General features: G+C 34.9%; 3 protein-coding genes across 4 annotated transcripts; 2 read left to right on the top strand and 1 right to left on the bottom strand.

The window, feature by feature from the left end:
• Positions 1-7,877: 7,877 nt before the first annotated feature.
• LOC110922536 (phosphate transporter PHO1 homolog 10) lies at positions 7,878-14,589 on the top strand. Of its 2 annotated transcripts, none has more exons than XM_022166826.2 (13): positions 7,878-8,087; positions 9,518-10,115; positions 10,198-10,480; positions 10,600-10,648; positions 10,740-10,811; positions 10,924-11,053; positions 11,174-11,294; positions 11,383-11,641; positions 11,731-11,835; positions 11,938-12,096; positions 13,017-13,295; positions 14,063-14,199; positions 14,281-14,589. In XM_022166826.2, the coding sequence occupies exons 2-13, from the start codon at positions 9,551-9,553 to the stop codon at positions 14,387-14,389; spliced, it is 2,268 nt and encodes a 755-aa protein (XP_022022518.1). In that variant the 5' UTR covers positions 7,878-8,087; positions 9,518-9,550; the 3' UTR covers positions 14,390-14,589. The 2 variants fall into 2 exon arrangements, with proteins under 2 accessions (XP_022022518.1, XP_022022517.1); XM_022166825.2 differs by having other exon boundaries at positions 7,880-8,087; positions 11,905-12,096.
• Positions 14,590-19,604: 5,015 nt separating this feature from the next.
• On the bottom strand, positions 19,605-20,627 carry LOC110924002. Its single transcript, XM_022168049.1, has one exon. The coding sequence runs from the start codon at positions 20,625-20,627 to the stop codon at positions 19,605-19,607; it is 1,023 nt and encodes a 340-aa protein (XP_022023741.1).
• Positions 20,628-21,553: 926 nt separating this feature from the next.
• Positions 21,554-23,167, top strand: LOC110924003 (transmembrane emp24 domain-containing protein p24delta9). Its single transcript, XM_022168050.2, has 4 exons — positions 21,554-21,803; positions 21,968-22,177; positions 22,315-22,391; positions 22,887-23,167. Exons 1-4 carry the CDS (start codon positions 21,600-21,602, stop codon positions 23,029-23,031), a joined length of 636 nt encoding a protein of 211 aa, XP_022023742.1. The 5' UTR covers positions 21,554-21,599; the 3' UTR covers positions 23,032-23,167.
• The last annotated feature ends 25 nt before the right edge of the window (positions 23,168-23,192 follow it).

Consider the following 23,192-nt stretch of genomic DNA (forward strand, 5'->3'; position numbering starts at 1 on the left):
ACTTTTAAGCCTTCGGCTTATTACCCTTTTACCAAACCTTGACCCGTTCGTGATTTTATCAAACAAACATGTTGTTTGATTCAAAATTCTCATCTTTTCCATGTTAATATCATATTAGATTCAATTCACGGGTTTATATACATTCTTAAACCAGTTTTTACTTAGATGTTTAATTGACCCGTTAAGGGCATTAAAGCACTTTTACGCATAATCCACACTCGTTTATTCCTAGCGTCTTATTTCCACATTATTTATCAAATGATCTTCCATCACAACTATATTTGTGATGGATTTAATGTGGCGATCTATATAATCCGAGTTTTACCCCTCGGATTATCATTTTACGACTAAGACTCATATAGGGTCTTTTGACCAAGGATTTACATCTTTCGCTTTTATACTTGTTCTAAGTATTGACTTGATTATAAAACTCGTTTTCAAGCGACTTCTAAGGGTTGCTTGCTTAATTTCACTTACAAGAGCGTTTTGGTCATTTTAACTCTTCTTTTGCGACGAAGGGCTTGCTTAAGCCATGCACGCCCAAAATCTCATTTTTAACCAAATCTTGTTTTCAAAAAACTTTGTCTATAATTTAAATCCTTCGGTTTACCTTTTAAGGTAACCGAATGTCCCTTTTTACTTTGCCTAACTCTCATAGAACTTCACGTTTTAAATGAGTAATTAACCAATCACACATACCTGGCTCGGATCAACATATTGACCCATTTAATGCTTTGCTTAATAAACGCTAACTAATAGCGATGCAAATTTCCATTCGATATATATATATTCCTGTAATCATACACTCGACAAATTCATTAGTCGATATTGTCAAAGGGTAATATTTTCACCTTTTGACCCGTTTAGTCTAAATGACCGGTTTATCGATTTACTTCTATTTAACCATTATTATGGTTTCTTTCATCTTTGATTATCCTGTTCCGTACGACTACATGACAGAACATCATTTTTTTAATTGTTTAGTTATCACATTCGTAATTTATATGATAAGAGAATATTCCACAATTTAAGACTAGTGTAAGCTATGCTTACCTCGCATCCAAGCAACGTTTTCTTTTCGTACTTGCTCCGTTTGACCCGCTTCCTCCCAAGCCTCCATCTAGCTTGTCAAGAGTCAAACTATCATCATAATTCGTAAGACGGTTAGTTTAGTCGTTGTCAATCACGACTATTCCAACTTACGTATTTTCTCTCAAAATTATCATTTGATTTTATTAATGATCAGTTTGACTTTTTAAAAGTCAAATGCCCATTAGTATATGAATTGCATATTTAAGTTTATCAACTAGTTTTGGTCATTTTCATATGATCTGGTAGGCATTCTTTTAAGCCATCGTTTTTAACTAATCTTTTAACCGGGTTATTACATTTCCAACACCTTATCTTGTTTAAGCGATTATCAAGACTAATTTATTCATTCGTTTTGCAAGAACTAAGGGTTTCTCATATACGAGTGATACCCGTTTTATCATATCACTAGTGTTCACTATAACATTCCTATTTCATACAAGAATTCATTCATGCATGACTATCAAATTTCACAAGTATCATCAAACATAGAAATTCAACATACCTTGTGATCCCCTAAGCTTGGTGATCACGATTTTATTAAAAGCCCCAATTTCCCGGCTCGATTTCTCTTTGATTCTGGCAATTTTCATGAGTTAGGGTTCTTGGAAGGGAACCCCCCCTTTTTGCTCCTGATGTTGATCGACCAAACACACACACAATGTGTGTGTTTTGGTTTTTATTTCATTTAACTCAAAACATTTTCATGTTTGCCTCTTTTTAGTCCCTCAAGTTCCAAAGGTTATAAAATGGTTAACTATTTCAAGTTTCCTTCCTTTCTTTATTGTTTTCAAACAATTAACTAACTAGGTTAATTATTCCTAGTTAACTTAATGGGTTCGGGAAGTCATAACCCGTTATATTTTATGTCCCGTTTAACTCAGGCCTTTTATATACTTTGTTTCCTCAAAGTATTCATCCTTGTTAAAATCTTTTATTCATTTATTTATTTAAATCCTAATATTACCGGGTTACTTTTACCGCCAACGGTATTTTACCCGCCTTTTAATATTAACGGGGTTTGATTACCAAACCCGTTTTCGGGGTGTTACAAAATTACAAACAAATTTTTTAGGGCTTTTGATTAGAACGACGATACGAGTCCATTGATGTAAAACTTGCCTCGAAACGATGCTCCAAACGATGAAAACGGCGCTTCAATTCGGGTGTTTAAATTTCCAATTAACCAAAATCAAGTCACTTGTAGCACCATTTCGAAGTAAGTTTTACATCAATGGACTCGTATCATCATTATGATCAAAAACCCTAAAAAATCTGTTTGTAATTTGGAAAAAAGCTTAACTCCGTTAAGTTTTTTTAACGGGGGGCCATTGTAGGAAAAATAGGTGAAAGGTGAGACTTGTGGAGGGAATATTCTGAGGTGTGATTATTAATGCCCAATAAGGTCTATATGGAATTATTACAGGTCAATTCCCATTGAATTTTTTTACCTTTTGAGTCTTAGGGCATGTTTGGGTAAGCTTATTGTAGTTAAAAATGACTTTTGGAAAAGGACTTTTGGGAAAAGAACTTTTTGAAAAGGAGTTTTTAAAAAAAGTGTTTGGATTAGTTTATTGATGTAAAATGACTAAAATGGGCATTCTTTTAGATATAAGGGGGTAAAGAAGAGGTATATTGGTAATTTGTAGTTTGAAAAGTTAAAAGCTGGCCAAAAAGTCACAATATTATGACTTCTTGAAACCTCTTTTTTCTTCTTTGCAAAAAGCCATTTGTAAAAGGACTTTTGGATTAACCGAACACAAAAACAACTTATTAGCTTTTTGATAAGTCAATAAGCCAATAAGTTGAAAAGCTTAGCCAAACATTAGACAAATTAATCCACTCATTGTGACACTAGTAACATAGCACAACAATGGCGGTCTTTAGGACGAAGATGGGTATGTTAAAAAGCAAAGCATCATGTCTTGACATTCCAAAAGTGTATTCACAATATCCAGTAAATTGGTCACAGCTTGATAATTTGATAAATTAATTAGTCAGATCATCACTGTTCATTTCGCCTGAATTTGAGTGAATGGTAGACTCGGTCAACTACAACTTCCCCTTTTTTTTTTTTTTTTTTTTTTTAATGACAAAGGTTACATTACTCCTACTTCTAAGCTACACCAATAAATACTAAACTACACCCCCATGCCAGGATTTGAACCCTGGTATTTTCTCCAAGAGGCAAGAGCCTCTACCACCTGGCTATAGCTGGAATGGCAAACTACAACTTCCTGTTTAATTTCCTCTTTAGACCTTTCGGTATGGGGCACGTGAAAGGCCCGTCCCCCTTTTTGGGCTCGTCTAACACCGCCCCCAAAGGGCCCGGCTCGGCTTCTCTGTCGGAATTCAGACGTGCAAGACGGGGCTGAAAAGTTGAATGGGGTGGGCCCCTCTAACGTTAACCTGCAACAATTTAAAAAAAAAAAAAAATTCACCCCACCACTATAAATTCAACCCCTTTTCACCCCACTTTTTTACCAAACTACTCCCGCTTTTCTCCCATTTTTATAAAAAAAAACTTCTCCCAACCTTAATTTAAAACCTTTATAAATACCCACATATCTATCCACTTTTATACCAAAATTCATCCACTTTCTCCAAACAACTCCCACATTTTTTATACAAAATACCCACATAATCTTCTCTAAAAAATACACCATGTCATCTTCTTCTTCACCGGGTTCGACGAACACCATGGAAGCCGTAAATTTTTTTTAAATGTAATTTTAAGTTTTTAGGATTTTTATTTTAAATGTAATTTTAAGTTTTTATATAAATGTAACCTTTTTTTATTTTTATTTACTTTGTTTTAATTAATATGATAAAAAATAAATAATAATAAAAAATGGAGGAGGAGTATCCTCACACCCTTGGATAGTCTCAAGGGGAGGGTCCTTCTTCTTTGCCTACGTGACGCTTATGTGGAGGATAGTCTCCAAAGGACTATCCTCCCCATACCCAATGGTCTTACATCGCTAATAGGTCTATGGAACTTATGTCCGTCTAAAAGAAGAAGGTATATTTCTTATACATCCAATCTCTCAAGTTTTCAATTTGAGTTTGCTTCATTTATATACGAATTGAATTGAATTGATATTTAATTTCAATATACATGTAGATGTGTTGGTCTTAGATTTGTTTTGATTGGAATAACTCTTTTTTTCTTTTATTGTATCATTGTTGCAGGTTTTGTGTCCAACTCATGAAACTACCCCCATTTTCTACTATAATGGCTATGGGAGTGAATTGTAATGTTTACTAGAAAATCGCTTAGGTGTAACGTTAAAAAAACGGGTAACGAAATTGAAAAAACGTCAATTTTTTTTTTAATTTACACTAGTGTCGGAGCGTCATCGGAGCGTCAAAGGGCAACGGGGGTTACCCCTTGTAACACTATAGGTCCGCCCCTGATTTTAGTTGTGCTATTTTTTTTAAATATTTGTTTTTTAGTCTTGCAATTTTTAAATAATATTTATAGTAAAGTATACGAATAGTCCTTGTGGTTAACCAAAATTTTGAATTTAGGACTAAATGCGTTACAAAATGTAAATCACATGGACCATCCGCGTACTTTACTCTAAATTTAGTTTTTTGGTAGTTTATGAATTACTAAAAATATGGTTGAGAGATAAAATGTGAGGATGTTCATGGTTTGTGGTTTAGAAATAGGATGAGAAGAGACGAAAGGTTGATGTGACGTTAATGTGAAAAAGAGAGGCAGAGATAGATGACACCCTTACCCTTAAGGAGACTATCGCATTGATATTTCAACAACAAGCGTGTTTAATTCATCAAAAATTTGATTCCTTTTGGACCATCTCCAACCTTTGCCCCATTTCTCCATATATGGAAGAATTTGAAGTTTGGAGGATACGTTTATGAAGGCACTCGTATTCCCTTTTGGTGGAAATTAACCTTTCATCAAATAATGACAGGGGTGTTCGATTTTGAAAATGATATAGACCGAGTAAAGTACACAGATGTAAATGAAACATCACTAAACGATAAAGGAGCAAAGTATAGGAGGTGTAAATGAAAATCCGCTAATGACATAGTACTAAATGATAACTGAGTAAACTACAAGGGGAGAAAATGAAAATTTATACTAAAAACGAAATAAACTACAAGACAAAATAACAACTATTCATTCATATATTGTAAATTATTATTATTATTATATATAATTGATAATTAATATTTTTTCTTGAGTAAACTGTCAAAAACGGTCATTGAGGTTTGTTCATTTTTGTAACTTTAGTCTAAAATTTAAACCTTTTGAATTTGAGTCCCTGTTGTTTCACTTTTGTTGTCATTTTCATCCAAAATCAAAATCTGATTGGATTTTTCAGTTAATATTCAATTTTTTTTGTCTTTTTTCTCCATTCTAATGAAGGGCAAAATGCTCTTTTAACATTTTGATATAACAAATTAAAAAATCTAACCATTTTGCCCTTTCTTAAAAACGTGAAAAAGACAAAAAAAAGTTGGATGTTAACTCAATAACAAATTAAAAAATCTGACCATTTTGCCCTTTCTTAAAAACGTGAAAAAGACAAAAAAGTTGAATGTTAACTGAAAAATCTGACTAGAATTTAATTTTGGATGGAAATGACAATAAAATTGAAACCACAGAGATCCAGATTCAAAAGGCTTAAGTTTCAGACTAAAATGACAAAAGTGATCAAACCTCAGGGATGATTTTGACAGTTTACTCTTTTTCTTTTACATAAATACATCTAAGTTTGACGATTGACACATAATCATTCGTAAGCAGGAAGTCATGAGAAACGTATGTACGTAATTTTAAATACATTTAATGGTGGTGGAAAAGAGAAAATGAAAAATGAGAGGAGCCTTTTTAAAGTAAATAGGTATAATTCTCTATTGATAATGATAGTGTACATATCTAGCAAATATTAAAGTATTAGGTATAATTCTCTATTGATGATGTATATATCTAACAGCAGAGGCGGACCCATTAGACCCCAATGTTTTAAAAAAAATTAGTAAATTTGATATATTAAATTGTATAAGGACCCATAAAAACAATTAAGTGAACACCATAAAAGAAAAAGAAACCTGGTGTAGTGGTAAATCCCTCTCTTTATCAACAGGCATGGGTTTAATCCTTGTATAGCTTGTTTTTCCTCTTTTTTTTAAATCTAGTTCAAACCTCGCTATGACCCGAACAAGGACCGACCCGAAAATTTTAACAATTTGTTATGAAAATTTTGAACACGGAAAAAAATGGACCCCATTGAAAAAAATCCTGAATCTACCACTGTCTAACAGATATTTAGATTTTTATAGGTAAAAACAATTAAAAAATCATAAATCTACCTTTTAATTTCAGGAAATAATTTTGATTTTTTATATTCAAAATCAAAAGTATTATGGTAGACCAAATTACTTATCCCAATTCTTATCAATTTTTTATTTTAGAGTAAATTGCCATTTTAGTCCCTGAGGTTTGTCTAAATTTGCCATTTTAGTCTAAATAGTTTTTTTTTCGCCTCTGGGTCCCTGACTTTTCCTTTTTGTTGCCATTTTGATCACAGACCCTAACTCCATCCAAAAACCCCATTCTTAACAAGGGGCATTTTGGGGATTTTCATTTTAAATCTTTTCAATTGCCATTTTGATCCGATTCTAAAAAATCAAAAAAATTCAAAAAATTCTAAAAGATCCAAAAAAATCTAAAAATTCTAAAAAATAAAAAAAATCATAAAAATAAAAAAAATGAAAATCAAGTTGGTCTTACATCATGCATTTGTCATAAAATAATAATGAAATGAAATTTGAGGCTTGGAATCAGAATTGAGACCCATTTAGTCAAAACCTATACTGACACAATCAAATTCTGATTCTAGACATTTGGAATCATAATTCCCAAATATACCCTTTACACAATCAATAATATTAACAATACAACATGTATGACCAACTTAAACCGACAATTAAAACCTGGAAACTCCATAAATAACACGATCAAACGAGAACAAAAAAGGGTTTTATTGATTATTACCAGGAGCAAGCTTAAGGAATGAGAGAGGAGGGGACAATCACAGATGCAAGGAGTACAAGAGATCGAAGAAGTGGGTTTCAAATCAAAACCCCTTTTGAGCTTCCAATAAAGAGCTGGCCCAGATACACACAATGCTATTGGCAAAATGACCAGACAACACCTAAAACAAGACCCAGGTCGTCTTGTTATCTTGATTTGTCTATACGATGTCTCTGTGTAGATCTTGATTTGTCACGGACATCAATGAGGATGACGTGGAGGAGGAGCAATCACGAGAATACGACGGGGATGTGGTGATTAGGGTTTTATGATTTTTTAGATTTTTTTTTTATTTTTTAGAATTTATATGATTTTTTGATTTTTTAGATTTTTTTTTGATTTTTTAGAATTTTTATGATTTTTTAGATTTTTTTTATTTTTTTTTATTTTTTAGATTTTTTTTCGATTTTTTAGAATTTTTTTGATTTTTTAGAATTAGATCAAAATGGCAATTGAAAAGATTTAAAATGAAAATCCCCAAAATACCCCTGGTTAAAAATGAGGTTTTTGGATGGAGTTAGGGTCTGTGATCAAAATGACAACAAAAGGGAAAAGTCAGGGACCCAGAGACGAAAAAAAAAAAAACTATTTGAACTAAAATGATAAATTTGGACAAACCTCAGGGAATAAAATGACAATTTAATCTTTATTTTATGAAAAAACTTGACCATAAGCTGCCCCTAAAATCTCGCGAGAAAATGCCAAATTCCGTCGTCACATCACATCCCATTATGTGAAGAGATAACACGCAGAGGGTGTGCGTATATATACACTCATTGTGTCTGTTAACAATACGTGTCAACACCATTTTAACATGCACACCTGTACAGTAGAGTAACAACGAAGAAACCAGACTGAACCGCCATTGGTATATCAACACATTCATCTTCACCTCATACGTCACTCACGCCTATTATTCGCTCATAAGGTTCAATCTTCTCTCTCTATTTTCTGATTTTGTTGAATTCATACTGTTATACACTCATGTTTCTGTAATTAAGCATAACTTTGAGTTCATATCTTCATACGGATCGATGAAATTGTTTTAATCTGTGTTCGTTTTGCATCATTTGACTTTTGAATCGTTCGTTGAAGTTATAGTGTTGATATATAGCGTGAATAATGATCGATCGCTAGGTTTGAAAGTACATGTACAGTAGCAATCTGTTAAAACCTCGAGTGTTATGAAGTTGTTGTAGTCGATAGATCACACGAAATGTGATTTGTTGCGTCTCGGTTGTTAGTCTCTGTTAAGTGTTGATAAGAAATTGTTTATGAAACTAGGTTGAGAGCTTTTGTTTTTGAATTTTGCTTCTGTAATTAAGCATAAGTTTGAGTTTATACGGATGAATTTGTTGTAATCTGTGTTTGTTCTGCATCATTTTGGCTTTTTTATTTTTCGTTGAGGTTATGGTGTTCATATATATATATATATCGATATATCGTGAATAATGATCCATCCGTTCCAGAGTACATAGCAATTTGCTTACAATTCAAATGTTATGAAGTTCTTGTAGTTAACAGATCATATGAATTGCGATTTTCCGCTTCTCAGTTGTTAATTTTTATGTAGTATGGATAAGAAGTATTGAATTTTGCTTCTATCATGTTGTGTGGAATCAAGCTAAAAATATTTTTGATTTTTTTTTTTCGGAATGAAGGGATAACATCTGTTAGAAATTAAGCTTTCTGTCTTATTTAGAAAGCAAAATCTCTGAATTTTGACACATTAAAAGGTAGATCAGTGACTAGACTTTGAGTGGACAATAATAGTGCAGCCATAGCCGAAATAAATAATTTATATCGTCATGTTGTTGTCTGATCTGATCTGCTTTCATTTTGGTGATCTATGTTCGTTTAAGTTTTAACCTAATTTTGATGCATTTGGCATTGTGGCTTGCACAAATCGGTCAAAATTCATTTGTTAACATGTTATGTCAACCATAGTTATTAGTAGCGAATAACGGACGACAACGACAAGCTACATATACGCTACGTAGCGATAGCGATGAAATAGCGGGACTATTTTATGTTCAGCGGCACACTAGGAGAAAATTTTAGAAATATTTTATATCTGTATTATATCCAAAATAAGTTGTTTTATACGCTATTTTATATGTATGCTTTCAAAAAAAAAAAAAAAAACTAAAATCCTGCTATTTTATACCTATAAAATCCCGCTATTAATATTAAAGCAGAAGAAGAAAAAAACCTAAAATCCCGCTATTTGCCCGCTATGGAGGCGCCAAAATCAGATAGCGACACATGAGTGCTACGCTATTCGCTTTATAGCGCTCACTATGAGCGCTATTAATAACTATGATGTCACCTAATTGGAAGGTTTCGGTTTACTAATAGGGATAGGGACTTGAGGTGAGTCTATACTCAGTTATGAAGTTTGGAAAGGAGTTTAAGCAGCAGAAGGTGCCAGAATGGACCGACGCCTACGTGGACTACAACGGGCTCAAACGAATATTACACAAAGTTCGACAATTCAGACAACGCCAAAGACCTCCAACACCAATGAGAATTTCCCAGCAGTTATCATTATACAAACCCTTTAGTGGTCTAGATGTAAAATCTAGCCCTGAAGAGACTAAAAACGATGTTGAGGACCAAGTAATAGCCGTTGAAACTGTACAAAATGGCGATTCTAGAGAAGTATACAACACCAACTTTTTGCCATCAACTAATGAAGGAGAAGAGAGCGAGGTAACGTTTTTCGAGAAGCTTGATGAGGAGCTTAACAAGGTTAATACCTTTTATAGGGACAAGGTGGAAGAAGTAATCGAGGAAGCAGCTTCGTTGAATAAGCAAATGAATGCTTTAATCGCATTGCGGATCAAAGTCAAACAACCGGATATCAAAAAATGCCATATTCTGAGAAAGGTCTCGACGGATAGTAGTTCCACCGAATCCTCAAAATCTGATTCTCCTAATAGAGAAGATACATTAGGTATGCGCCATATGAAACATTTTGAAGTCGAAAAAGAAAAATCGTAAAAGTACTGATCATTAACTTGAGTTCTGTATTGCAGAGAGCAGACATGTGGGTTCGAAAATTGATGTCGAGGGGATCGATGATGCCTATAGAAACGGAGTGAATCCTGATAATAATGAATCGGATCCTTTGGATGTACTTGACCGTGTGAGGATTAATAATACTCTTGAAAGCCCAATGTCAACCATCAGAAGTGTTCTTAACGATTCAAAAGACAAGGATTTGAGATTTAAGAAAGAGGAGCTAAAAGAAGCAGAAGGACAGCTGAAGGTCGCTTTTGTTGAATTCTACCGCAAACTTCATCTTTTGAAGCATTACAGGTGGTTAATCGATAATTTAAACTACATGTGTGTACAACTGTACATACATATAGATGTTGGATACTTGGAAGACATCTGTAACATGACAATCTTTTTCTTTTTGTTCATGAATGTAACAGTTACGTAAATCTCCTTGCATTTTCGAAGATATTGAAAAAATATGAAAAGGTCAGCAAGCTATTAAAATACTCGAAACCTATTATAATTATGAATGCATAGAACTTGTTATATGTTTTAAACTTTTGTTCTGTATGTGCAGATTGCATTAAGACGGGCAGCGAGGTCGTATATGAAAACTGTGGATGATTCTTACATTGGTAGCTCCGATGAGGTTTGCGAAAAATTTAATTGTTTTCTTTATATGCTGGTATAGAAAACGTATGGGACACATTCGTTTAATTAGTTGTTCTTGTAAGGTAATGTGTGATATGCTTACGTTTTAGGTCACGCTTCTCCTCGATCGAGTGGAGAGTACTTTCAGCAAATACTTTGCAAACTCTAACCGTAGAGAAGGTATGAAAGTTTTGAGGCCAAAACGGAAGAGAGAAAAACACAGGGTAACATTCTTTTCAGGTACATAAGCAAGCATCCACTATCACACAACGTTACCCAATTCAACTTCAATATATTATGATATCATTGTCTGCAATTAACAACATATATGTATAATGTTATTTTGTTCCACTTTTTCAGGATTCTTTTCTGGTTGCTCAATAGCACTGCTGATTGCTATCATATTACTTATACAAGCAAGGAAAGTAACTACTAGAAAGGAGCATTCCATGTATATAGACAATGTTTTCCCTCTTTACAGGTGATGTATTATTTAAAAGAAATAGAAATGATTCCCCTGGCCCGCTTATGTTTTATTGAACTCTTGATTAACAATTTATAATGTGCAGTTTGTATGCGTATATAATCCTACATATGCTTATGTATGCTGCAAATATATACTTCTGGAAGCACTGTAGAATCAATTACTCCTTCATATTTGGTTTTAATCAAGGAACTGAATTAAGCTACCAGGATGTATTCCTCTTTAGCACGGGTCTTGCAGTTCTGACACTTGGCACCTTTCTGGTGCACGTACACATGAAAGTGGATTCCGTTAATGCTGTGTATTCCAAATATACAGAGTTAGTTCCATTGGGATTACTCATTGTAAGATACGAAACCGTTTCTCTAATTCTCTAGCCTTTGCTTGCTTGCACGCATACCAATTCTCTAATTTTTTTAATTTCTTCATGCAGGTTTTCGTTGCCATCTTTTTATGTCCGTTCAATATCTTGTACAAATCCAGCCGTTTATTTCTTATGCGAAGTCTGTTTCATTGTATTTGTGCTCCTCTCTACAAGGTATTCATTTTCTATATATATAAACTATAGTAATAAATATGTTTATCCACATTTCTTTTTTTTTATCAGGTTCAATTTGCTGATTTTTTCTTGGCGGATCAGTTGACTAGTCAGGTTCAAGCGATGCGGTGTTTAGAGTTTTACATTTGCTACTATGGGATGAGATGGTATACGAAGGAAGAGAAGTGTCATCATTTGGATCTCTACAATTTCTTCTATATTATTATGGCGGTTATACCATATTGGATTCGGTTTCTTCAGGTCCCTTCATGCTCCTTTCTCATTGCTTAATGTTATACATCTCTTGGTTTAATATCGGTATACTAAGCAATTAAACAATAAACTATTATAGCAATAGTAATAGTAATAATATGACATTAGGGACATAAATGTTTGTAGGGTAGTAGTTTTTGTTAGAGAAATCACAAAAATACATTTTCTTGGGTATGTTATTGCCATGTCAAAACCTGATCACTAACATGACCATGAGATATGTGAGACAGTGAGAGCATTAACGATAGGAAGTTTTTTTTCTAGTTTTTAGACTCCAAAAGCGCCACAGCATCAGGTTTTACTATTGTGGAGTTCATTTTTTGCACTCGTTTTTGGGTTGTAGTTCTTGGCTAAAAAGAAGAAAAAACGGATTGGAGTGGGGGCCACTCTACTATTTAATAATATATATATATATATATATATATATAGAGAGAGAGAGAGAGAGAGAGAGAGAGAGATAAATGAGTGGTTAAAAAATAAAAAGATGGTGATGATGTGTCAATGTTTTTTGTTGTTTTTAGGTTTTCTTATTGGGTGTGTTTTGGGTATTTTTGAAGCAGAGCGTTTTTCTGATGCGTCAACTGACTTAGCACGTTTTTTAACGTTTTTAGATCTTATTGTGGATGATCTGACTAAGAGTCGCGTATTAGACTTCTTCCTAAAAGTATTGACTAACGTGATGCACGTATAGATTTGCATAGGTATTGTAATTCCTGTATAGAATGAAAATATTTAAGGTTTAGGGGAGTAAAAGTTGATACGCGAATCTATTTTAGGAGAGTAAAAGTAGATACGCAACCAAAGATTCGCGTATCTTAAAGCCATTACCACCAAGTTTCCCTTTTGTATACCATATTGTCGCAAAAGGAAAAAAAAGGGTTAAGAGGTATGATACTCTGTACTTGTAGTGTGTTCGGCGACTGTTTGAGGAAAAAGACTGGGTCCACTTGGTCAACGGATCAAGATACTTCTTGACAATTGTAGCAGTAGTAGTTAGAACTGTGTTTGAACTGAAGATGAAGAAAAGCTGGAAGGTTTTGGCCCTAGTGAGTTCAGTTGCTGCAATTCTGTTCAACACATATTGGGATATCGCTATAGATTGGGGACTTTTACAAAGAAAATCGAACAACATGTTCCTTCGGAACAAGCTTGCAGTATCGCACAAATATGTGTACTTTGTAGTCATGGTACAAAGACACAACTCTTGATCTTATCATCCACCTATTGTTGTTGTATTTTTATATTGAGTTAACCGCCATTTACTTCCCTATGGTTTTGTCCACTTATGTCATTTCAGGCCAAATTTCAAAACAGTACCATTTTCTTCCCTATCATTCTCGAAACGTGTCATTTCAGTCCAAAAAACTAACCATATTACAGTGGCGAAGCTTGAAAATTTCCACCTGGGGGTCGGAAGTCACCAAACCTAAAAATTCTATATAAGTAAATTTTTTTTTATATAAAACCGGGGGGTCGAAAACGTATACACCTAAAAAATTCTACACGAAACGTACATACATAACACTACTGAGCGAATAGTCCCCCCCCCCCCGGCCCCCCGCAGCCCCTTGAAAACTACGCCCCTGCATAGTTAAGAACTTGGTTTGCTCAAGGGTAAAATTATCATTTTACGTAGATTTTTTTTATTTTTCATTTTTTAAACTTCCTTTTATTATTAAAACACATACACACTATGTAAAAGAAGTTTAAAAAATGAAGAATAAAAAAATCTATTAAAATGACCATTTTACCCCTGAGCTAACTGAGTTTTTTAACTAGGGTTAGTTTTCTTGGACTGAAATGGCACATTTCGAGAATGTCATGGAGGAAAATGGTAAATTTTGAAACTTGGCCTGAAATGGCATAAGTGGACAAACCACAAGGACGTAACTAACAGTCAACTCTTTTACATCCCTTTTAATATGTATCTGCTTGTATATATATTGTTTTGCAGGTACTGGATATTGTACTAAGACTTGCTTGGCTACAATTGGTGGTGAAATTTAACATACGCGCTCTGAAAGGAACTGTGATATCAGCCTTATTTTCCTCCCTTGAAATATTCCGGCGTGGTGTATGGATGTTTTTTAGGTATACACTTTCCTTTAAAATGATAAGTTAGTTAGTTAGTTAGTTAACGGTTTTATGAGGTTACTGTATGTGTGCGTGCAGGTTGGAGAATGAGCATTTGAACAACGTCGGGAAATATAGAGCATTTAAAAGCGTCCCGCTTCCCTTCAGTTACTATGAAGAGGACGAAAACGAAAAGAAGGATGAATGAAATATTTTTGCATTTTTCAGTACGGTGATAATTGCCCCATATTGATACTCACAAGCATAAGGTACAGATCTTGGTTGAGAATTTTAAATTTTGTAGGGTTCTCGTAAAAAATGCATGATGCCAAGATGAGTTTTTGTATATTTTTTAAAAATTTGTAAGGAACATATTAATCTTTAATAATCATGAATTTTGGTGGCTAATTTTGCCATTAAAGCTGCCTGTTTATTTGAAAAACGTAACTTGCTACATCAGTTTAATGAATTATTATTATTATTTTATTATTAAATTAATAAGTGAGTTGATCGAATTTGAAACATAAAATAATGATTTCGAGGTAAGAACACCAATGAATCTGAGAAGAAACTCAAAATCAATACTACACATTACCAATCATCTCATATACAATTTATACAAATGAGTTCTTACACCTACAACCCCCACATTATGCTATTTTTATAATTGACCCCCCTCGACTATTTAATTCCTAACAATCCGAGACTTCTCCTACCATTGCTTAACGGTTTCTAACAGACAAACAAAAAAGAAGCATGAACCACCGGTACTAACTACTAACATATCATAAGTTTCTTTAACTTTCCTGCTGATCACCACTACTTACTTTATCGTCAGTACTTATTCTGCTGACCATACAAGTTTTTAGGGATGAGCGTGGTCGTGGTAGTGAAAACACCATTTTCGGTACCGAAAATCGTCAAAACTAGGTACAATCCGGTACCAAATACTCATTCCTACAAGTTTCTATTGAACCACTTTAGACTACACGGTGTGGAGGGGCTTGAAAGAAGGGCGTGGAGCAACACGTGTCAACCATGTTAGCATGGTGGCGTGGAGAAAAAAGCATGGAGTGAGAAAGTGGCGTGGAAGAATATAAAAAAATTAAAAAAATAAACATCAACCAATCAAAACAAACCTAAACTACACCCACCAATCATTAGTCTTCACCTCACCACACATTTGCCCCCACGCCGGTGGATATCCTCAAGCCCCAAGCACAACGCCGTTCACACCGCGGGGCACGGGGTGATTTTGTGGGTGTGGACTGACAACAACACCGTGTTTCCACGCCCACACCGTATGGTCTTACTAGCCAATAGACCATTGTTATTGATCATTGATTACCATCAACACCATTCCTAAACTTTACCCGTTAACTTTATGTTTAACTTTAGCACTATTTTCAACTTATACATTGAAGATTCCTAAGTCTCTTTTCTTTTGACAACCAGTCAAATGATTTCTCATTACCTTACCTTAACCAATCTTATATATTCTCTCTTTTTTCCTACAAACTTTATATAACTTGTATTTTCCGTTTTTACACTATATACAAAAGGCAACTTTATGAGTTTTGTCAGCTGCGTGGCAGCTTGCCACTGGCAGTTATTGTTAAATTGTTAATATCTTATTTGGAGTGTTTTGTTCTTTTGAAAAAAAATATTTGATGGTTAGGGGTTGTTTGTGGTGTCTTTGGCTTTGTCCGTCTTCTCGTGTCGGGTTCGTGAGTTGAATGGTTCAGTCCACACACGGCACGGTGTATTTATTTGTGTAAAACCCCTAAAATGCACACACTTTAACATCATGTAGCCCGAACATGGTTCGTTCAACCCAGTGATATAAACCTATCAAACGGTTGACGTGTAGTAATTGTTGGAAATCTTTCGAATAAGTAAACGAAATTCTGCAGATGGCCTAAACGATAATGTTCATAGAATGAATTGATAAATTACAGATTTGGTGATACAGATGTATATATACGTACATACATAGGGTTTTATAATTGTTTTATAATTGCTCGGATGGTCCCTGTGGTTTCACGTTTTTTCACGTTTAGTCCCTACATTTTGAAAATAGCATGTATGCTCCCTATGGTTTGTCATTTTGTTACTCGGATAGTCCCCCAACATTTACTCTGGGGACTATCCGAGTAACAAAATGACAAACCATAGGGAGCATACCTGCTATTTTCAAACTAACTGACATCTACTCAGGGACTATCCGAGTAACAAAATGACAAACCATAGGGAGCATACCTGCTATTTTCAAAAGGTGGGGACTAAACGTGAAAAAAGTTGAAACCACAGGGACCATCCGAGCAATTAACTCTAATAAAAAATAATAATAACTATATCTAGCTTATCTATTTTGTATACATATAATGCTGAACATATATGTATTCTTGTACGTCTAACACCCTCCCGTAAGCTAGATTACTTCAGGTGACATGCGAAGAAGCTCCTTAAGTCTAATGAAGTCTTTTGGTTGTAATGCTTTCGTCATAATATCAGCTATCTGATCCTTCGTTGCACAAAAAATGACGTTTAGTTCTCCTTTCTTGACTAGATCTCTGATAAAGTGATACTTAACTCTTATATGTTTGCTCTTTCCATGATAAACCGGATCCCTTGCTAAACATATTGTAGATTTATTATCACAGTATAAAGGAATTGAGGAAACGTTATTTTCTTGCAGATCATCTAAAATTCCCTTGATCCATAAAGCCTGACAGCCAGCTAATGATAAGGCCATGTATTCTGCCTCTGTTGATGATAAAGCCACTACCTTTTGTTTCTTTGACTGCCATGAGATGGGACCTGAACCTAAATGAAATATATATCCGGATGTGCTCTTGCTATCATCCATATCTCCCGCATAGTCACTATCACTAAAACCTACAAGAACTTTCTTTCCTCCTTTGGAGTATGTAATTCCTTGATTTTGAGTTCCTTTGATATATCTAAGTATTCGTTTAGCTGCTTCCCAGTGATTCTTCCTCGGGTTTTCCATAAATCTGCTAATTTTGCTGACCGCAAACATGATGTCCGGTCTTGTGTTGGTAAGATACATCAGACTTCCTACTAGGCTTCGATACACACCTTCGTCTACAAACTCTTCTGGGTCATCCTTTGATAATTTCAACCCATACTCCATAGGTGTAGATACCGTATTGCATTGTGTCATTTTATATTTATCTAATAAGTTTTTCATATACTTCCTTTGGGACAGTATGATATTTCCGTCTTCATAAAGTACTTCCATGCCCAAGAAGTAATGTAACCTTCCCATATCAGTCATTTCAAACTCCTTATTCATTGACTCTTTGAATCTCGTAATTAAGTGCATGGAATTACTTGCAATAATTAAATCGTCGACATATAAGCATATCACTAACTTCCCTTTGTTAGTGTCTTTTATATATAAAGTATGCTCATATGCACTTTTCTTAAAATTATGTTGTAAGAAGTATGAGTCTATACGACTGTACCATGCTCTTGGTGCTTGTTTTAAACCATAGAGAGCTCGCTGAAGATGACATACCTTTTGTTATTCTCCTTGTTTAATGTAACCTTGAGGTTGTTCTATGTAGACTTGTTCATTCAGTTTTCCATTTAGGAAAGCTGTCTTAACATCCATTTGATGAAGATACCAACCATAATGAGCAGCTAGAGCTAGCACTATTCGAACTGTTTCGAATCTTATTACGGGTGCAAACACCTCCTGATAATCTATTCCATATTTCTGCCTGTATCCTTTTACTACTAGTCTAGCTTTGTATTTGTCTACATTTCCCTTTTCATCATATTTAGTTTTATAAATCCACTTTACTCCTATTGGCTTCTGATGTTTTGGTGGATCTACTAGTACCCAAGTGTGATTTTTATTAATGGAGTCCATTTCCCTGTCCATTGCTGCTATCCATTTTGCATCTTTACTTGCTTCTTCATAACTTGTCGGATCTGTACTTGCATAGAGAACAAAATTCACCACTTGATTTTGGTTGTACTTCTGTAATACCTCTGCATTCGTTAGTTTTCTTGTATTGCGATATACATTCCTAATGCTTTTGGTTTTAATGACTTCGTTTTCTGAATCTGTAGATGAAGTGTCACCACTGTTTTGTTGATCTTGATCAGCACTTTGTTGTTGTGCTTCATACGTCCCCGAGTCACTGCAAACTTGTTGATCATTATTGGGAGTTTCTTGATTTGGTTCTTCGTTTACGTTATCTGTTGTGTGGTTATCAATTTCCTGTTCTTGGTTATTCTCTTCATCATGTTGAATTTGTATCTCCTCTCCATCAGTAATGATAAGCGGTGCATTTGAACCTTCACCTTCGAAAACCCATCTCTTATTTTCATCAAAGATCACATCACGACTAATGATGATCTTGTTAGTTTGGGGGTTATATAGCTTATAACCCTTGCTAGCTTCACTATATCCAACAAATATAGTTTTTATTGTTTTGTTGGATAACTTGTCCCTGTGTTGTTTGGGTACAAGAGCATAAGCTAGGCAACCAAATACTCTCAAATGTTCTACATTTGGTTTCTGTCCATTCCAGGCTTCGAAAGGAGTGATGTTCGGTCTGGTCTTCGTAATTGTTCGATTTAAGATGTAAGTAGTGCATGCTACCGCTTCTGCCCAGTAACAGTTAGGTAATTGCTTAATGTTCATCATGCTTCTACTTAGTTCCATTAAAGTCCTATTCTTCCGTTCAGCTACTCCATTTTGTTGAGGAGTATAGCTGTTAGTAAGCTGATGTCGAATCCCATTAAGTCTCAGATATTCCTGAAATGATTTGCTACAATATTCTCCTCCGCGATCCGTCCTTAAGGTTTTGATTACATGATTTGACTGCTTCTCATTCAAAACTCTAAAATTCTTGAAGTGATATAGTGCCTCGGATTTAAATTTGAGAAAATACATCCATGTTTTTCTAGTGTAATCATCGATAAATGTGATGAAATATCTACATCCACCGATGGATTCTGTTCTCATTGGACCACATATGTCGGAATGAACTAATTGTAATGGTTCAGTAGCTTGCCAGACCATTTTTTGTGAAATGGTTTCCTGGCATGTTTTCCAGATATGCAACCTTCGCATATACTGTCATCCTTCTTTATCTTTGGTAGTCCAAGTACTAAATCCTTGTTTTTCATGTCAATCAAAGTATCCATGTTCACATGCCCATAGCGTCTGTGCCATAGACGTGAGGAATCACAGGTAGTCATATTCATGGCATATGTCAGATCGCTTTCAGGATGTAATGGGAACATCTTATTGTTGGTCATCTTAACAATACCAAGAAATTCATCATTTGAATCTTTGATAACGCATCTATCTCCCTTAAACGCAACTTCATATCCTTTCCCTATGAGTTGCCCTACGCTTAACAGGTTATGTTTCAACCCCTTTACATAAAATACATCTGGTATCTTCCTTTCTCTTCCTCTAATCGTAATAGAGATATTTCCCTGCCTAATACTTCCAACCATTTATCATCTCCTGTTCTCACCTCCTTTTTTAAAGATTCATCGAGGTGAGAGAAGAGTTCTCGGTTACCACTCATGTGGTTACTGCAGCCACTGTCAAGATACCAACAGTCACTTTTGACTGTCTCCTCCATGTTAAAAATCATGAACATAGTGTCATCTTGTTCATCGACATCATCTTCTGTATGAATTAATGCATTATCCGCTCTTTCGCGTTCATCTTTTTGTTGGCAAAACTTGGCCGTATGTCCAAGTTTATGACAATTGAAGCATCTTATTGAATTCATATTGAAATTCTTGCCCTTATATTTGTTTCGTCCCCTTCCTGTGGAATCGTTCTTAAATGATTGTCTAGATCTATCTTGGCTTACATTCGTTACTTGAAACGCATGTTCAACGGGATTATCTTCGTATCTTTTCAATCTTAATTCATGTGATTGAAGTATCCCCATTAGTTCTTCGGTGGATACTTCTGCGAGATTTTTTGTTTCTTTGATGGTTATAACAACCGATTCATAATTCCTAGTCAAACTACGTAAGATTTTTTCTACAACCCTCTGTTCATCTAATTTTTCTTCATTCATCCGCAATTGGTTTACTAAATGGATCGTTCTGTTGAAGTATTCCTCAACAGATTCTCCATCTTTCATGTTTAACGAATCAAATTCACATCGGAGGGATTGAAGTCTTACAGTTTTTTCGCGTGTTTCTCCCCTGTATGATTTATGAAGAATAATCCATGCTTCTTTCGCCGAACTTGCCTGTGAAATCCTTTCAAATACTGTGTCGATTACTGATTGAAATATGATATGCAGGGCCCGTTTGTCCTTTTTAATTGACTCCCGGTATGCAGCGGATCTTTCTTCCGACGGATTCGGTCCCAGTTCTTGATACCCTTCATCGACAACCGTCCACAATTCCTGTGATTCAAGCAATACTTTCATTTGAATGTGCCAATGATAATAATTATGTCCATTCAGTTTGGGAATTTGTGTTTGTATTCCTTGCGTTTGATTCATGATCTTGAATTCGACGATGAATTAAAACAGATAACGTGAATAGATTTCTTGGATCGAATGTTGTGGCTCTGATACCACTTTGTTGGAAATCTTTCGAATAAGTAAACGAAATTCTGCAGATGGCCTAAACGATAATGTTCATAGAATGAATTGATAAATTACAGATTTGGTGATACAGATGTATATATACGTACATACATAGGGTTTTATAATTGTTTTGTAACCGCCCTATGTTATAAATAATAAAAAATAATAATAACTGTATCTAGCTTATCTATTTTGTATACATATAATGCTGAACATATATGTATTCTTGTACGTCTAACAGTAATCATGTCGTAAACATGTTAACTGGGATAGTGGGTTTTAAAAACGGGTTAAGGTTAAACATGAGAGAAATGGGTTAGTTGGTCAACGTGTTTCATGAAACACGTTAAACACGTCAACCTGAACACTACATGTTTATTAAACTAGGTAGACGTGTCAACCAATAACCCGATTAGTGTCATGATTGTGTAAAAAGTTGCCATCCCTAGTCCATCTCATGGGGTCGGGTCGAATCTTTTTCAACAACAAGACTGAATATATGTCTCGTCTATCAAGTTTAAGCTTTGAGAAGTTCAAGATTTCAACAAGTTGAACATGAGGGTGTTTGGTATGCACAATATTGTTTTCAAAATGGTTACACACATAAAGAATGACTACCATTATAAATCCTGAAAAGATGCATACACACAAAGGATGAAAAAGAAATGCCTTTTGACTCCGGTTTACTAGCTTATTTACAAGAATCTAACATCTCCAATTTCTCCATCAATAATCCATGATCCCCTAATATACACATTCTAATACCCCCCCCCCCCCCCCCCCAACCCCCCCAACCTGAAAGTTTGATAAATGGAGGTCGGGCTACTTGTTTTCATTGTAATTTTACCACTTCTATCAACCATTGCCATATCGATCCGATTTAACGTTGAATCAGGTTTCACCAAATGCATAACCGACGACATTAGAATCAAATCTTTGACAGTTGGTGAGTACTCCGTAGTTAATCCGAATGAAGGACAACCTTTGCCTGGACATCATAGAATCTATGTTGGGGTAAACTTCTCTAAGACCCTGAATTGATGTCTGCTATAGTTGATTCCATATCGAACATGCACTAATATATGGTTTAGTTATGTTCATCGTCATCGAGTTACTTTAGTCTAGTCAACAACCAAGTTTAAGGTACTATAATATTTTTTGTTTGCAAATGAATATAGGTTTTCTCTGAAAATGAAAAACGGTTTCATGACGCAAGAGATGTGGAGTCTGGACAATTCGGGTTTGTAGTGACGGAGGATGGGAAACATCTTGCTTGTTTTGCCACCATCAACCACGAGCCACCGGTTAACACCAGTGTAGATTTCACTTGGAGGTCTGGTGTGGCTGCTGAAGCTTGGACCAAGGTCGTCAAGAAAGGTTCTGTTGATGTAAGTATCCATCGAACCCGCAGAAAAAAAAACACAAAACTTTTAATAATTTCTTTTCTTGTAATACAAGAAACTGGAGCGGGTGTTCGCATTCTTGCATAGCTTTGAATCCAATGAACGGTGTTATTGTTTTACAGGCTATGGAATTAGAGTTGAAGAAAATGGAAGACACAATTAAGTGGATTCATGAGGAGATGTTATATCTTCGAGAAAGGTTTGTCAATAAAAACGAAAATGAAAACATACCGATGAGACAAAGGGGAAAACTGAGGGGTTGAGTTACGGGTCAAAATATGTCTATTTTTTTATGGGTTGAGACGGGTCGGGTTGATTCATTATATGCCGGGTTGGCACACTTTTTTTGTTATAATAATACTTTATTGTGACGTGTGCTCGTAAAAGTTGTGCAACCCTAACACGGCACATTTAACCAATTTATCAAAACAAGTCTTAACTTGTGACTAAGTTGTAAATGTGTTTAATGTTTTCGAAGGTTGATAAATGGGCTTAACATGTCATAAACGACTTGACATGATGACATGTTTATCGGCAAGGATTTACGGTCGACCCATTTAATTAAACATGTTAAAAGGTCATAGAACACCCGTATGAATATAAGTACCTATGGAATTGGTAAACATACAACACAATTCTCGCCTCTAGACAAATGTTGATCTTTAAGTGAAAATGATGAGGCAAAATGTTGCAGGGAACAACAGACGCTAAAGCAAAACATGAAAACAAACTCCATAATGGGATGGTCGAGTTTGGTTTCGCTGTTTATTTGTTTGTCGGTGGCGGGCTTGCAATTATGGCACTTGAAGTCGTTTTTTGAGAAGAAGAAGATTATTTGATTTAGCAAAACATCTATTTGTATTGTTTCACGTTTTAAACTTGAGCAATAGTTATGTTCAAACCCGACAAGGCACTTATTTTCTGCATCTGTGTACTACATATCAATATGCCAAAATAGACTGGATTTTAATCTTCGCGAAATTCTTTACCATAGATTATC

This window comes from Helianthus annuus, chromosome 17 (genome assembly GCF_002127325.2).
Source record: "Helianthus annuus cultivar XRQ/B chromosome 17, HanXRQr2.0-SUNRISE, whole genome shotgun sequence".
NCBI classification, from domain to species: domain Eukaryota; kingdom Viridiplantae; phylum Streptophyta; class Magnoliopsida; order Asterales; family Asteraceae; genus Helianthus; species Helianthus annuus.

Excerpts from the sequence above, each read along its gene's own strand:
- LOC110924002 (XM_022168049.1), bottom strand. The coding sequence starts at position 20,627 with ATGAAAGTATTGCTTGAATCACAGGAATTGTGGACGGTTGTCGATGAA.
- LOC110922536 (XM_022166825.2), top strand. The coding sequence starts at position 9,551 with ATGAAGTTTGGAAAGGAGTTTAAGCAGCAGAAGGTGCCAGAATGGACC. Across the intron at positions 11,295-11,382 it reads AATGTTTTCCCTCTTTACAG|TTTGTATGCGTATATAATCC; the intron begins GTGATGTATTAT and ends TATAATGTGCAG. Across the intron at positions 14,200-14,280 it reads GGTGTATGGATGTTTTTTAG|GTTGGAGAATGAGCATTTGA; the intron begins GTATACACTTTC and ends GTGTGCGTGCAG.
- LOC110924003 (XM_022168050.2), top strand. The coding sequence starts at position 21,600 with ATGGAGGTCGGGCTACTTGTTTTCATTGTAATTTTACCACTTCTATCA. Across the intron at positions 21,804-21,967 it reads ATCATAGAATCTATGTTGGG|GTTTTCTCTGAAAATGAAAA; the intron begins GTAAACTTCTCT and ends AAATGAATATAG. Across the intron at positions 22,178-22,314 it reads TCAAGAAAGGTTCTGTTGAT|GCTATGGAATTAGAGTTGAA; the intron begins GTAAGTATCCAT and ends ATTGTTTTACAG.